Source organism: Filicampus tigris, chromosome 14 (genome assembly GCF_054856515.1).
Source record: "Filicampus tigris isolate MCC_2025a chromosome 14, RoL_Ftig_1.0, whole genome shotgun sequence".
Taxonomy (NCBI): domain Eukaryota; kingdom Metazoa; phylum Chordata; class Actinopteri; order Syngnathiformes; family Syngnathidae; genus Filicampus; species Filicampus tigris.
Window position 1 is genome coordinate 1,291,772 of NC_141230.1, and position 17,590 is coordinate 1,309,361.

Sequence of the window (17,590 nt, forward strand, 5' to 3'; positions counted from 1 at the left end):
GGCATCCAAACGAAGCACGGTAACAACCGTGGAAAAGAGAGTGAAATGCATCCGATTAAGCGAATCTGGACATGGAGCAAAAAAAACATCCAGGAGACACTTGGAGTCGGAAAAACTCAAATCTACGAGACTTTGAAAAACAAGGAGTCGATTCTGGCTCAGTACGATTCCAGCAGTTTGCCTGCTCAAAGGAAATGTGCTTGCGGCTCGACGGACGAAGGACAGTGGCGTAAATGAATGTGTCCTTTTGTATGCACAATAATCACCAGACATCAATGATGATCAACGGGACAGTTATTTGCAATTAGCAACAAAACTGTATGATACGCCGACAAACATTTTCATAGAGCAAAGAATGAAGCCAACACAACAACTCAAAATAGACAATTTTTTTTCCCAAGTCTGAGACAAGTCAACATTAAAATACAGTACAGTTTACTCAAGTTAAGTACAGTACTGTACTGCATTGGTGTTACAGTATTTTTTTCAACAGTAGTTGGACCATGTTTGTTATACTGTTCTGTATTTTGTTCATATACCTGTACTTTATAATGCAGTTTTTGTTTGATAAAATTGTTATTATTATTGTATTGCTTGTGTTGTTAACTTGTTACACATTTATTTTGTTAACATACTTGCACGTTTGTACAGGACATGTACCGTAGTTGTTTCCCACATAAGGAAATTCCGTTATAAGGAAAGATTGGACAATGCAAATATGATTCCTTACTAGAGAATACTTACTGTACATGTTTTATTCTTTGATCTTTTTCTCCTCACAGGTTAACCAGGTCGACCTCAGAATTGCTCGGAAGACTCTGTAGACCATCCTGATGTTAAAATACGATATTTGTGATTTTTTGTTAAAAGCTGTTGCTATGGCAACGGGCAGTTCGCCAAGAAAACTATGCTGATTTTGATCTAAACATGCACAAAATCTCACGAAACTGCACACACATCAGGCCTGGTGAAATAATCTTTTATTGTTGTTTATGTTTTTTTTGCAATTGTTTAAAAAAATGGCTCGCTAGCACCCCCTAGAATTGTTTGAAAAAAATCAGCCCTGGTTGTATGTTTCACCTATATCTATGAAATTTTGGTGGTCTATGTAACAGGTCTAGACCTACAAAAAAGATTCTTGGAGCAATGTGCTAAACCTAACAGGAAGTCTGCCATTTTGAATTTACTTTAGAATTCTGCATCACATTGACCATAGAAGCAGCTTTAATGTGATCCAAATGATATCTTGTCAAAATTTCACAAATTTGATGAGAGTCTACTCCTGAAGACATCTCCGAACTAACTTTTCATCGTAGTGGGAGCGCCACCTACTGGCTAAATGAAGTACATGTTTTATTTTTTCACATTTTTCTCCTGGCAGATTAGCCAGATTTCCTCCTTATTTGCTCAGAAGAGTGTTTTGGCCCTCATGATGTTTAAACGCGCAGTTGGAGATATTTCGCAAAAAGCTGTTGCCATGGTAACTCCCAGTTTACCAATAAAACAATGCTGATTTAGAGAATGTATACATGCACGTAAAGTCATAAAACTTTGCACACACATAAGGCCTGGTAAATTCATCAAAATTTAATTATTCAGTTGTGGAATCTTTAAAAGATGGCTCGCTACCGACACACCTAGAAAGTTTTAAAAAAGTGGCCCCAGTTGTATGTTTCACCTACATCTACGAAAATTTGGTAGTATATGTAATGGAAAGAGATCTACAAAATAACCTCTTGGTGCCATATGCTGAACCGAACAGGAATTCCACCATTTTGAATTTACTTTGAAGTTTGGAATCACGTAGACTACAAAAACTGCTGTAACTTGAGCTACATGATAAATTCGATTATTCAATTCCCATGTGCGAACATCCCAACGTGCCAGTACCCCAACGTGCGAGGGCCCTTTATAGCTGCTTGCAGCTCTACTTATATATTATTATTTTAATCATTTTGGTTTTGAATGAAAAAATATAGTTTGCTGCCATAGATAATATAAAAGGGAAAATCAATTGTTCATTCATTATATTGTAATATTTTTGTTGATTGATAAAACCCTTGCTTCAGGTCAGTGGGATTGACCTGCAAAAACAAAATTGCAAAATTGCCTCAAAATTAGAAAGTTGAGCCTCAAATTAAGTAATTGATTCACAAAACTGTTCTACAAATAAACAAAAAACATTCCAAGCCTTGTAGTGTGTCCTGGGTCTTCCTCTGGACCTTGCCCAAGGGGAGCATGCCCAAAACACCTCACCCGAGAGGCTTCCAGGAGGAATCGTAACCAGGTGGTTGAGCAACCTCAATTGTGTCCTCTTGATGTAGAGTGGCAGCGACACCTAGATTTTTAATCTCATGAAGACTATTTTCTCACATTGCGGGTGCTGATTCTCATTCCCGCCACTTCACACTCAGATTTGAACATGCGGTTCAGTGAGAGTTAAAGCTCACTGCCTGGTGAAGACAACCTCAAAATTAAAACTAAAAGCTAACATCCTCTGCAAAAGCAGTGGCCATGAGGCCACGTGCAATTCGCCTGGTTGGGTATACTTTCAAGTACACTGTTGAGGGTGTAGAGCTGGCCCACTGTTCCACAGATAAACCCACAGCCAGACATAGAAACACCTGCTCCTCATTAAACTGAGGTTGCACTGTACTCTCCTCTATAGGACCCCTGAAAATATTTTACTGGGAAAAATGATTACTCCCTGATTTTTTTAAGTGGGGGACCATCACCTTTTGCCAATCGTGAGGCACTGTCCCTGTCAATGAGATGTTGCAGAGCTGTGTCAACCAAGACAGACTAAAAACATCCAGTGCCTTGAGGAAGTCCATGGGTCTGTCATTCACCCCCTGGGCCATGCCACGCCACAGAGGAGTTTTTTAATAATGTAGAAATACTCGTATATTCTTTGCCATCGGGTTAGTACCTACCATTCATAAATGGCTGAACCTTGGTGACTGGCATGGTTGGACTTGATGCCGTTTGGGAGTCTGCAAGATTTCTGAAGTTGTCAGAAAGTGAACTAGTGTTTAAGCTACCCAGTGGGCTGACGATTATTGTGTTTGGTGTCTCAGCAGTGGGGAGGTCTTCCTCTGTCACTGAAACCACTTCAATTCTGGAGGCATTTCGTTGTTCTGTTTCTTCAGCTTTAAATTCCTAAAAGGAATTGTTAAAAAAATGGCAGAAATAAATATGGGGGAAAAAAACAGTCTTTATTTATACAGTATATGAATTGCCAATAAAACATTTTTCATCCAAAAGACAATGTGTAATAATTGATGTGCTGTGTGCTTACTGGCATGCAGATCCCCTTGGTTTGCAACATCTTAATATGCAGCATTTTGTGGTTGCGAATGACATGAAGTAAACAATTTTGCACCCATTACAACATGCAAGCAAAAATCAGGCATAAAAATGAAGATATATTTTTTGATTTTCATTTTATTTTGTATTTTAGGTCTAAAAGTGTTTTTCATACAAATATTAACTGTAATTATCACAGCCTACGTGCCCTATTTTCATGCACAGCACAGTCTAGCACAAAGTGCAGTTTAAATGTGCATCGGTGGAGTTTTCTCTCTTTTGGTATTTTGAAGACAGGCGGAGCTAGAAAGGAGTGTTGGCACCGTAGTGAGAGTGAACACAGTTGACTTATTTCCTGCCAATGTACTCATTCCCTTTAGAGAGAGCATAAACAGATTCGCTGGAGTCCATGCAGAGAATGAATGTGCACAAAGTAGGTTTAAAAGGAACTGCAAGATGTCCACATGATGTTAAGTTGGCTGCTGTGAAGTAAGCACTTGCAGACCACCTTCCACCCCGATCATGGATCCGTGTGTGACAATGCCTCGAAAGAACATGATTTTTCTTTAAGTATTGTGTTTCTCAGTGAAGTTGTCAAGTCTTAGTGCATTTGCACACAGACTTGAAAACTTCACTGAGAAACTAAACTTCTAAAGTTTTTGAGAACTTCAGAAGTATTGATATTGGTCTGTAGTTGGTAAATTGATCTCCCTTCACTCAAGGATAAGAAGAGTATTTATAAATTTAAAGATGGTAATATTTGCTCTTTTCATTTTTAAAGGGGAAGTCAACCCAAACATATTTTTCCAAGAATATGTTCTATGCACCTGGCGCACATACAATGAATTACGGTCCTTTAGTGGTCCACATCTGGTATCCACAATGTGGGCCACATAAGGCCCATATCTTAGCCAAATAGTATAACCATAGCTGGATCCTACTCTGGCCCTATGATGGACCAGAACTGGTTCCTGATTATGGTCCTTTAGTGGTCCACATCTGGTATCCACCATGTGGGCCACATAAGTCCCATATCCCAGCCAAATCATATAACCATAGCTGGTCCTACTCTGTTACCTAGGTAACTGTACAAGTATTTATTCTTAAAAGGATTTATTTATTTAAAATGCTTTGTTATTTTGATGTTTTGATCTGTGTTCTTGAATAGTTACAATACAAAGACAATTCTGTCGAGTCAAACCTGAATATTGAAGGGCTCTAATAATGACGGGGAAGTTATGTGCTGTTAGCACAAATAGGACTTCTTTCTGCTGGCATATGGCAATATTAAAACTATATTGTGCCTGTCTTAAGTGTTATTTACATGTAGTTTTTATAAATTTGTCACTTGCTGTGTCTAAATCAAGGCACTGAAGGCAAGGCAAAGCAGTTTTATTTATAAAGCACATTTTATACACAAGGCAACTCAAAGTGCTTCACACAAGCAAAGGCAACACCTACAAGCATTTACAAATTCCACAGTTAACATTTCAAAAACAAAACAGAGAAAACAAAAGCAGCCAACAAAACTACTAGAATGTACGTTGACAACATTTAAGCACATTAGCAGAAAACATTAAAAACACTTAAAAAGTAAAGAAATAAAAGTGGGTTTCTAAAATATATAAAAGAAATAAAAATACTTTAAATTGTCAAGAGGACCTTAACCAAAGGTATGAGAAAAGAGCAAAGTTTTTAACCTGGATTTAAAGGCAATTACACTCAGGGCTGACTTCACTTCTGTTGGCATCTTATTCCATTTGTGTGCAGCGTAACAGCTACATGCAGCTTCACCATGTTTGCCTTGAACCCTCAGTTCCACTAATTGACCCAAGTCTGCAGATCTCAGAGGCCTACAGGGTTTATATACAATCAGCATTTCATTAATGGTAATGGTAATGGGCTGTCACTTAATAGCGCTTTTCTACCTTGGGTACTCAAAGCGCTTTACACTGTACCTCATCTACCTACTGATAACGCAGCATCAGGAGCAACTGGGGGTTCAGTATCTTGCTCAAGATTATCGATTATCGGGATCGATCCCACAACCTCGGGGTTGGGAAACGACCACTCTACTACTGAGCTATGCCGCCCCACACAAGGTATCTCCAAAATTAAGACTTAAACCATTTTAGGACTGTTCCATTTAATCCCACCCAAGTTTCCAACCTGTTGAACAGTATGTTATGAAAGCGGTGGATTTTTAAATAAACACTCAGCAACGTCACAGGTGGGTTGGACCTGAACCTGCTGCATCCTAGTTTCAGTGTTCATATGAGTTTAGTAAAAATGCAGGCGATTGTACAGTAAGGGGTACTGACAGGGATTTCGGACATGATGAAAAATAACTCTTTGTGGGGCCCCCATAGCCGGCTTTATAGCCAGCGGATTATGGTGATACTGTTTTACATGAAAATGCATTTTATTTATATTTAAGACTGTCATTTGTTGATGGAACAAGTCAGTTACTTGTTATGGGAAGCACTGAAATACGATTAAAATCAGTTACATTCAATTTGCTGTAATACGGATACTGTATATCCTTAAGACCCATCTCTTCATACTTGACCATGAAATTAAATTAAGAATTATTACCTGAATAATAAATAATTTAAAAAATTCTTACAATAAATGAAATGCAATAATAATCTATGAAGAAAACATTCTCAAAAACAAACTGGCCGATTCCCTTATACTTTCAATTAAAACAACAAAAACAAAGAGTGTACCCCCGTGGAGAAACAATGCAATCAAAACATCAAAGAGAAAATGCAGGAGTGCAGAGAGGAGGTGGAGAAAAAGTAAACTTACAGTACACTATGAAATATTATGCGAACAAATGAAATCCTACAATAAAACAGTCAAACTGGCAAGATCTTCCTATTTCTCAAACCTCATTACAGTCAATAAAAACAACACCAGAGTTCTCTTCTCCACCTTTGAACTTTTAAGTAGTTCTGATTTTAATAAGTCCCCACAGAAACCAACAGACGCTCTCTGTGAGGACATTGCAGAACACTTCAGAAGTCAAATCGATGTCATAAGATCCAGTCTTTTAGCCCATCAAAACACAAGTTTTAATAAACCTGGACAATCATATTTACATGAGGAAACACTGGAAAGATTTGCCCTGGTTGATGCAAGGACACTTGGTCGCGTTTTCTCCCAGGTAAACCAACAACCTGCCTTTTGGATCCGATTCCCACGTTTCTTTTTAAGACATTTTATGGATTTTTGGACGAACAAATTTTAAATATAGTCAATTGCTCTCTTCAGACGGGCGTCTTCCCCGCTGCCTTTAAAATGGCGATGGTGAAGCCCCTTCTGAAGAAGAGCAATTCTGACCCCAGCGTTTTTAATAATTACAGACCTGTATCCAACGTACCGTTTTTAAGTAAGATTTTAGAAAAACTGGTTTTAATCCAGTTAAATCATTTTTTAAATACAAATAATATTTTGGAAAAATATCAATCTTGTTTTAGGATGAACCTCAGTACGGAGACTGCTCTTTTAAGGATTTTAAATGACATTAGGTGCACTGCAGACGTGAGAAAACTCACAGTATTGGTGCGAGGACAGGACGCTGGAGAGAGGAAAGAGGAAAGGAGGAGGGCTGGCTGTGTTTGTGAACGATAGATGGTGTAATCCTGGGCACATCACGATTAAGGAGCAGCTTTGCAGCAGGGATATTGAGCTGCTAGCTTTTGGCATGAGGCCATTCTACATCCCGCGAGAGTTTAGTCATGTGATCGCGGTGCCCGTCTACGTCCCACCAGCTGCCAGCAGCGACACAGCCTGTGATGTCTTGACTGCAGCAGTGAGCAGGCTACAAACACAGCACCCAAATGCCCTGGTACTCATCTCTGGTGACTTCAATCATGCCTCCCCTTCCTCCTCTCGGCCTTCATTCACACAGTATGTCACCTGCCACACCAGAGACAATAAAACACTGGATCATTTCTATGCCAACACCAAGGAGGCATACACATCACTGCCCCTCCCCCCGCTGGGCAAAGCTGATCACAACCTGGTGGCTCTCCAGTCTGTGTACAAACCTCTGGTCCGCAGGCAGCCAGCTGTGACCCGCACGGTTCAGAGATGGTCTGGAGAGGCCGAGGAGGCCTTAAAGGACTGCTTCAGCACAACTGTGTGGGAAGTATTCAGCGATGCTCACGGGGAAGACATTAGTAGTCTAACGGACACTGTTACAGACTATATAAATTTCTGCATGGAGAACTCCATACCCACCAGGACAGTAAGGTGTTTCTCTAACAACAAACCCTGGATCACACCAGACATAAAAGCTCTCCTGAAGGAGAAGAGGAGGGCTTTTGCGTCAGGCAACATAGAGGAGCGGAGGACTGTGCAGCGCCAGCTGAGGAGGAGGATCAGAGAGGGGAAAAGGTCCTACAGGAAGAGGATGGAGGAGCAGCTGCTGCAGAATAACGCCAGGGGAGTGTGGAGGGGCCTGAAGACCATCTCAGGCCACGGACAACCCAAGACCCGGACTGGGGGGGACCTGCAGTGGGCAAATGAGCTGAATCTCTTTTTCAATGGTTTCGATCAGATGCCTGCCTCCACTCAGTCTCTCCTGCTGCAGCCTCCACCTACTCCTCCTGCTGGGCGTGTCACCCCCTCCCCCCTTTTCTCCACAGCCTCCAGCTCCCAGCTACACCAGATAGCCACCACTCCCTCCTGCCCAGCCTTGGCCTTCACAACATCTCAGGTGAGGAACCAGCTGAAGAAGATGAAGGCGAGGAAGGCAGCGGGTCCAGATGGCATCAGGCCCCAGCTCCTCAAATCCTGCCCAGACCAGCTGTGTGGAATTGTCCAGCACATGTTCAACCTGAGCCTGGAGCTGGGTAGGGTCCCCCAGCTATGGAAAACATCCTGCCTGGTCCCGGTGCCAAAGACCCCCCACCCGAAGGAGCTCAACAGCTTCAGACCAGTGGCGCTCACGTCTCACCTGATGAAGACCCTGGAGAGACTGGTCCTTGTCCACCTGCGCCCCCTGGTGAGCTCCTCAATGGACCCACTCCAGTTCGCATATCAGCCTGGCATCAGTGTGGATGATGCCATCATCTACCTCCTCCACACTTCACTCTCCCACCTGGAGAAGGCGGGGAGCACTGTGAGGATCATGTTCTTTGATTTCTCCAGTGCTTTCAACACCATCCAGCCCACCCTACTGGGAGACAAGCTGGAGCGGGCGGGGGTGGCCCACCACCTCACCACCTCACCACATGGATCCAGGACTACCTCACAAACCGGCCACAGTATGTGAGGACACAGAACTGTGTGTCTGACGTGCTCCTCTGCAGCACGGGGGCCCCACAGGGAACTGTCTTGGCTCCCTTCCTGTTCACCCTCTACACCTCGGACTTCAACTACAACACCCCTACCTGTCACCTGCAGAAGTTCTCTGACGACTCTGCGATCGTCGGCCTCATCACAGGCGGAGATGATCGGGAGTACAGAGAACTTACTCAGGGTTTTGTGGACTGGTGCCAGCAGAACCGCCTCCTGATCAATGCGGGGAACTCCAAAGAAATGGTGGTGGATTTCGGTAGGCGCCAGCACTCTTCACCTGCACCAGTGAATATCCGGGGAACAGATGTTGAGAGAGTCTCAACTTACAAGTACCTGGGTGTTCATCTGAACAATAAACTGGACTGGTGCGACAACACAGACGCCCTCTATAGGAAGAGTCAGAGCAGACTCTTCCTACTCAGGAGACTGAGGTCTTTTGGGGTTCAGGGGACACTCCTCAGGAACTTTTACGACTCGGTGGTTGCATCGGTCATCTTCCAGGGAGTCGTCACCTGGGCAGGCGGCGTCTCGGCCCGGGACAAGAAGCGGCTGGACAAACTGGTCAGGAGGGCCGGCTCTGTCCTGGGCTGCTCCCTGGACTCTGTGGACTCGGTGAGGGACAGGAGGATGTTGGCCAAGCTGTCATCAATGCTGGTCAACCCGGACCATCCCCTCCAGGGCACCCTAACAGCACTCCACAGCACCTTCAGTGACAGACTGTTACACCCTCGCTGTGCAAAGGTGAAATTCCGCCGTTCCTTCTTGCCTGCTGCTGTCAGACTCTTTAACAAGAACATTGTGTAGTCTCTACAAACTGGCGGACATTAGTGCAATTGTGCAGTCCTGCACCTGAGCTCATATCGTGCAATACCCAATATTCCCCACTACTGTAATACCGTGCAATACTCAACATTCCCCACTACTGTTAGTCTAGTTTTATTTTTATCCAATGCTGTTCCTTACATTTCACTACAGCACTGCAGCACTGTCACTTACTTAAGAATAAGAATAAGAATAAGAATGCCTTTATTGATCCCACAGTGGGGAAATTTTCATTGTTACAGTAGCAAAGATATAGGTCACACAGGGGCGGCGGCATAATGTGGCCATTAATGTATAACATTGACGGCAAACATTTAGAATCAAACCTATGTAGATATACGCAGTAACATGTGTATATACACATGTGTATACACACCAACCTACATCTACATAAAAAATATGAGGAACACTCATTTCGGCCTGTACATAGTACAGAGGAAAAAATACTCTAAGTGACAGTGCTGCAGTGCTGTAGTGAAATGTAAGGAACAGCATTGGATAAAAATAAAACTAGACTAACAGTAGTGGGGAATGTTGAGTATTGCACGGTATTACAGTAGTGGGGAATATTGGGTATTGCACGATACGAGCTCAGGTGCAGGACTGCACAATTGCACTAATGACCGCCAGTTTGTAGAGACTACACAATGTTCTTGTTAAAGAGTCTGACAGCAGCAGGCAAGAAGGAACGGCGGAATCTCTCCTTTGCACAGCGAGGGTGTAACAGTCTGTCACTGAAGGTGCTGTGGAGTGCTGTTAGGGTGCCCTGGAGGGGGTGGTCCGGGTTGCCCAGCATTGATGACAGCTTGGCCAACATCCTCCTGTCCCCCACCGAGTCCACAGAGTCCAGGGAGCAGCCCAGGACAGAGCCGGCCCTCTTGACCAGTTTGTCCAGCCGCTTCTTGTCCCGGGCCGAGACGCCGCCTGCCCAGGTGACCACTCCCTGGAAGATGACCGATGCAACCACCGAGTCATAAAAGTTCCTGAGGAGTGTCCCCTGAACCCCAAAAGACCTCAGTCTCCTGAGTAGGAAGAGTCTGCTCTGACTCTTCCTATAGAGGGCGTCTGTGTTGTCGCACCAGTCCAGTTTATTGTTCAGATGAACACCCAGGTACTTGTAAGTTGAGACTCTCTCAACATCTGTTCCCCGGATGTTCACTGGTGCAGGTGAAGAGTGCTGGCGCCTACCGAAATCCACCACCATTTCTTTGGATTTCCCCGCATTGATCAGGAGGCGGTTCTGCTGGCACCAGTCCACAAAACCCTGAGTAAGTTCTCTGTACTCCCGATCATCTCCGCCTGTGATGAGGCCGACAATCGCAGAGTCGTCAGAGAACTTCTGCAGGTGACAGGTAGGGGTGTTGTAGTTGAAGTCCGAAGTGTAGAGGGTGAACAGGAAGGGAGCCAAGACAGTTCCCTGTGGGGCCCCCGTGCTGCAGAGGAGCACGTCAGACACACAGTCCTGTGTCCTCACATACTGTGGCCGGTTTGTGAGGTAGTCCTGGATCCATGTGGTGAGGTGGTGGGCCACCCCCGCCCGCTCCAGATTGTCTCCCAGTAGGGTGGGCTGGATGGTGTTGAAAGCACTGGAGAAATCAAAGAACATGATCCTCACAGTGCTCCCCGCCTTCTCCAGGTGGGAGAGTGAAGTGTGGAGGAGGTAGATGATGGCATCATCCACACTGATGCCAGGCTGGTATGCGAACTGGAGTGGGTCCATTGAGGAGCTCACCAGGGGGCGCAGGTGGACAAGGACCAGTCTCTCCAGGGTCTTCATCAGGTGAGACGTCAGCGCCACCGGTCTGAAGCTGTTGAGCTCCTTCGGGTGGGGGGTCTTTGGCACCGGGACCAGGCAGGATGTTTTCCATAGCTGGGGGACCCTGCCCAGCTTCAGGCTCAGGTTGAACATGTGCTGGACAATTCCACACAGCTGGTCTGCGCAGGATTTGAGGAGCTGGGGGCTGATGCCATCTGGACCCGCTGCCTTCCTCGCCTTCATCTTCTTCAGCTGGTTCCTCACCTGAGATGTTGTGAAGGCCAAGGCTGGACAGGAAGGAGTGGTGGCTATCTGGTGTAGCTGGGAGCTGGAGACTGTGGAGAAAAGAGGGGAGGGGGTGACACGCCCAGCAGGAGGAGTAGGTGGAGACTGCAGCAGGAGAGACTGAGTGGAGGCAGGCATCTGATCGAACCTATTGAAAAAGAGATTTAGCTCATTTGCCCACTGCAGGTCCCCCCCAGTCCGGGTCTTGGGTTGTCCGTGGCCTGAGATGGTCTTCAGGCCCCTCCAGACTCCCCTGGCGTTATTCTGCAGCAGCTGCTCCTCCATCCTCTTCTTGTAGGACCTTTTCCCCTCTCTGATCCTCCTCCTCAGCTGGCGCTGCACAGTCCTCCGCTCCTCTATGTTGCCTGACGCAAAAGCCCTCCTCTTCTCCTTCAGGAGAGCTTTTATGTCTGGTGTGATCCAGGGTTTGTTGTTGGAGAAACACCTTACTGTCCTGGTGGGTATGGTGTTCTCCATGCAGAAATTTATATAGTCTGTAACAGTGTCCGTTAGACTACTAATGTCTTCCCCGTGAGCATCGCTGAATACTTCCCACACAGTTGTGCTGAAGCAGTCCTTTAAGGCCTCCTCGGCCTCTCCAGACCATCTCTGAACCGTGCGGGTCACAGCTGGCTGCCTGCGGACCAGAGGTTTGTACACAGACTGGAGAGCCACCAGGTTGTGATCAGCTTTGCCCAGCGGGGGGAGGGGCAGTGATGTGTATGCCTCCTTGGTGTTGGCATAGAAAAGGTCCAGTGTTTTATTGTCTCTGGTGTGGCAGGTGACATACTGTGTGAATGAAGGCAGAGAGGAGGAAGGGGAGGCATGATTGAAGTCACCAGAGATGAGTACCAGGGCATTTGGGCGCTGTGTTTGTAGCCTGCTCACTGCTGCAGTCAAGACATCACAGGCTGTGTCGCTGCTGGCAGCTGGTGGGACGTAGACGGTCACCGCGATCACGTGACTAAACTCTCGCGGGATGTAGAATGGCCTCATGCCAACAGCTAGCAGCTCAATATCCCTGCTGCAAAGCTGCTCCTTAATCTTGATGTGCCCAGGATTACACCATCTATCGTTCACAAACACAGCCAGCCCTCCTCCTTTCCTCTTTCCACTCTCCAGCGTCCTGTCCGCGCGTATGATTTGGAAGCCGTCCAATTCTACGACCGCGTTCGGTGTTAGCGTTGTTAGCCACGACTCCGTGAATAGCATCAGGCTAGCCTCCCGGAAGTCCCTCTCGTGCCGGGTGAGCGCCGCTAGCTCGTCCATCTTGTTGGGGAGCGATCTAACATTCCCCATGATAACAGACGGGAGGACTGGATGGTATCGTCTCCTCCTTTCCCTGCGTTTAACCCCCGCACGAGATCCCCGTCTCTTCCTCCTCAGCTCACGGGGGATATCGGGTCTCGCCCCGGGAGCCGGCGCATGGTTAGCACGGAGTGCTAACAGCTGATTCCGGCTGTAAACAATGGGGGCTCGGCTCCGAGCCAAGTCGCCGGACACGATCGCGCAAAAAATAGCCATCAGCAGCAGCAAGAATACCGCAGTTTGGGTGTCCATTGCTACGCAAGTTACGACTATCAATTATACGAAAAAGGTATGAGGTAGAGTAATATTAAAGAACAAAAACACACGAAAAGGCTCACCGATGAGCCGGAGCTACTGTAGCGGGCTGCCACTCGCGCGGCGCCGGAAGTCGAACTTACAGTATTTTTTCCTCTGTACTATGTACAGGCCGAAATGAGTGTTCCTCATATTTTTTATGTAGATGTAGGTTGGTGTGTATATACATGTGTAGGTACACATGTTACTGTGTATATTTACATAGGTTTGATCCTAAATGTTTGCTGTCAATGTTATACATTAATGGCCACATTATGCCGCCGCCCCTGTGTGACCTATATCTTTGCTGCTGTAACAATGACAATTTCCCCACTGTGGGATCAATAAAGGCATTCTTATCTTATCTACTGGATCTAAGCGCTGCTTTTGGATACAGTAGATCACCAAATTTTATTAAATAGACTTAAAAATCTAGTGGGCATCTCCGGTACTGTTTTTAACTGGTTTTATTCCTATCTCACAGACTGATGTTTCTTTTTAAGTATGGATACTTGTTCCTCCAAAACCCATGAAACTAAATGTGAGGTTCCCCTAGGCTCGATTTTAGGCCCCCTACTTTTTAACCATTTGTCCCATTAAGTTCCAATCTTTTGACCAAACATTGTATTTCAGAGAAAGCTAATGCTTAATACAATCTTCTAATCGTTCTGAAATAAACAGACTTTAGACTTTTTTTTTTTTTTTCACAGAATGTTTTTTTTTTTTTTTAATCCTTTGATGTTTTTTTCCCTCCATAATAATCGATTAATTTAACACCTCCTTCCTTAGGGGGTACCTTGGCTTGTATGTGCAATGTTAAATGTATTACTGAGTGCGCTATTTATTTATTTATTTGTCATTATTCAAATTGTATTAAGCCCCTGTCAATCATGGGCCCCTAGAATCCTTTGCCTTAGTTTCCCCTTTTCGGCGTCCCTGTGTACAGTATTTGTACGCTTAGGCTATAGTGTTAATTCTAAAAACTTCCTGAATTGGTGGATGATTTTTAACTGCATTCACACTGGTTTATTGTCATGTCAGGTCATCTTCCAAACCGCTTATCCTATACAGGGTCGCGGGGAGTTGCTGGAGCCTATCCCAGCCGTCAATGGGCGAAGGCAGACTACACCCCGAACTGGTCGCCAGCCAGTCGCAGGGAACACATAGACACTGTCACTGAGCGGGAATCGATCCCACGCTGCCTGCACACAACCCAGGCGTGTGTACCACTACACTATCAGCGGACATCCACTGGTTTATTCTAATGTGAAAACTCTCACAAGGTTTCTCTGGTGTGTTGATTTGCCATTGACGAAGATAAGAAATTTTATTGTCCCAAATGGGAAATTTTACTTGTGTTAATTTAAATAATATTGAACAAACTGTACTGTGTGCTATAGGAGTTACCTGTTTGAGGTCTGTTCAACCACTTGTACAGTTAAAAAAAAAACAGTAACCAGACTTCTAGTAACCATCTTAATGTGAGAAGACACCCATGCAAGCGTAGAGATAAATGTTTCATCAACTTAGCCAATACTGTGCTATGTCATTTATATTTAATTCTCAATTTTTATTATTAAAATAAATTTGATAATTTTGACTATTCTTTGTCTGTTTCAGATTGAAGGACAATACACTTAGTGAAGGTATGAAGAAAGCTTTCATGTACAATGATAGGAGCGATGCCCAAAGAAGGGCTTTAAAGAGAGTTGAGGAACCCATTGAAAATTAGCTGGAAACAGAGGGGATGTGTTATGTCAATTCTGAGTTGAGTGTTTGTGTTGACAATTCAGAGGACTTTGATATGCAAGTTAGTGATTATGTAAGTGGTCAGGTCTTGTTGGGAAGAAAGAAGAGGCAAAGGCTTTAGTGTCTGTTGAGGATATGTCTGGTCTTGGGGACCAGTGTCAGAATGATGGTGATCTGCAGAGCTCACTGGCAGATTGGACAGTCTCATTTGGTATTTCTCTATTGGCTCTGTCAGCAATCGTGAGCATACTTAAACAATACCTCCCTTTCCTGCCAGAAGATGGACGAACCATTGCTGAAAACAAAACCAACCAACAACAATAACAGTGCAGCAGGTGGTTCATTCCATTATCATGAAATTTTGAATTCCTTTAAGAAAATCTTTGATAAAGGGTGATCTTTTTTGACAGACAGACATGAATTTTAACTGCAGTTGAATTTTGATGGTTTACCCCTCTGGGAGAGTACTTGTACTCAGTTTTGGCCAATCCTTGGTATGTTACAATGATACACAAACAAACCAATGTTGATGTTGGAGTGTTTTATGGTACTTCAAAGCCAAATTCAGTAGCTGAGTATCTTCATGATTTGGTACATGAGCTGAAAACACTGAAAAGTGGGTTTATGTTCAAGCAGAAAACCCATCCATCCATCCATTATCTGTACCGCTTCTCCTCACAAGGGTCGCGGGGTGTGCTGGAGCCTATCCCAGCTGTCTTTGGGCAGTAGGCGGGGGACACCCTGAACTGGTTGCCAGCCAATCGCAGGGCAAAGCAGAAAACCTTCTTTGTTAATGTTTCTGTTGTGTGTGATACCCAAGCAAGAGCTTTCATAAGAGCTGTGAAGTCACACAATGCAAGTGTGACAAAACAGGTGTCCACAAATGTAATCGAATGACCTTTCCTGAGGTCAATTCGAGGCACAGAACTAATTACAGTTTTAGACAGGCAATGGATGAAGTACATCATGTCCATCACTCACCTCTTGTGGATGTAGGTGTTGATATGGTTGCTTGTATAGTGTATTTTCTTTAGATGAGCAGAGTCAGTCAATGCATCTGTCCGGAGCAGATGCAAGGCCAGGCTGAGTTGATGATGAAAAAAGACTTCTCCGACAATTCAGTTGATCGGAAACAAGATTTTATTGCGACCAATACAGCTGATGCCAAAAGAAGTTGCTCTCTGAGTTGCTGCGGCGTGCACGTGTGCATTCTCACGCTTCCTTCTTATAGGGAGCAGGATGAATATTCATGTCATGTCATGTCATGTCATCTTCCAAACCGCTTATCCTATATAGGGTCGCAGGGAGTTGCTGGAGCCTATCCCAGCCGTCAATGGGCGAAGGCAGACTACACCCCGAACTGGTCGCCAGCCAGTCGCAGGGCACACATAGACACTGTCACTGAGCGGGAATCGATCCCACGCTGCCCGCACACAACTCAGGCGTGTGTACCACTACACTATCAGCGGACCAGGATGAATATTCAAACTTGGTTATTACATATGCATTTGTTACAATTGAATGGCTAATTTTCTTTGTCTCTTTCCCGCCTGAAACAATCCGAGAAAAAAAAAAGTCGATCCTGACAAGCTGGCGCCCCGAAGTCGACTTCAGATGACAGCTCCCCTCAAATTTATCACCCAAGGAGGTGTCTGTTAGCATCAGGCAAGGTCCAGGAATGCTTGCACTCATGTATATTTCCTGAGGCACCAGTGACCTATAGGCCCCCCAGGTCTACGGGAGATGTCTCCCCTAAGCTAAGAGCATTCCAGTGGTTTAATGGCGATATCTCCCAAACTAACATATAGGGGCATTCTAGCTATGAATGTATTAATCTATCTTAAAATATACTTCACTTGCTTCCCATATGATCATATGCATCTGGTTTGTCTGGGTGTCTTTTACATTTGTGGATCAGCACCACTGGGCCACTGGGTTGTCACATTTCATCTAATCTCACTTCCATAGTTTAAGATAGACTTGCACTGAGAAGTCACATCCCTAGTGAGTTTGCTCGAAGGCCACGGTCACGAGCTGAATAATGAAGGCCACAGAATGAAATGAAAGCCACAGAATTCCGTCAGTTCTTGTTATATACTGGTCCGGTTATGCTAAGGGGTATCCTAAAGCATCAGATCTATGATAACTTCATGTTTTTGTCAGTAGGTGGCAAGACCAAAATATTGTTTGGAGATGAATGATCTTTTTAATACTCTTTTGGTTTCATTTGTTGAACATTTTGGTCAGATTTATGGTGAAGAGTTCTGGGTTTATAATATTCATTGTCTGGTGGATCTCAGTGAAGATGTCAAAATACATGGAAATTTTAGATCATATATCAGCATTTCGATATGAAAACTTCCTGGGAATTTTTTTTTTTTTAAATTGGTTCGGGGGCCATGTAATCCTTTGATTCAGGTGATGTGTAGATGATCAGAGATGGAAAGTGATGACTGCTGTCTTCATGTTAAAGAAACTCAAAAACTTTCTAAAGAGCATATGGATGGGGCAATGCCAGAGGACTTCTCACAACGGGTTTGCCAGTTTAAAGTGCTTGCTTTTGATGGCTTAATTGTGCAATCCAAAAAGAGGGATTCTTGTTTCAGAATTGGATTTCTGTTTCCAGTGGCTGTCAATGATGAATGGCGATGATGTAGTAGTGAATCTAATTGGGTCTAAATAATATAACGATGTTGAAAATGAAACGTTTAAGTTTGGTTTTGTACCGTAAACCCCCACCACCAACCTTCCTCCCACCGT

General features: G+C 44.5%; 1 protein-coding gene across 1 annotated transcript in view; it reads right to left on the reverse strand.

Annotated features, from left to right (window-relative positions):
- tmprss3a (transmembrane serine protease 3a) overlaps positions 1-17,590 on the reverse strand; it is a 256,219-nt gene that overhangs the window by 207,642 nt on the left and 30,987 nt on the right. Inside the window, exon 3 of the mRNA XM_086052254.1 lies at positions 2,934-3,159. Within this exon, the coding sequence (XP_085908380.1) occupies positions 2,934-3,159 (226 nt within the window). The remainder of the gene's footprint in view (positions 1-2,933; positions 3,160-17,590) is intronic.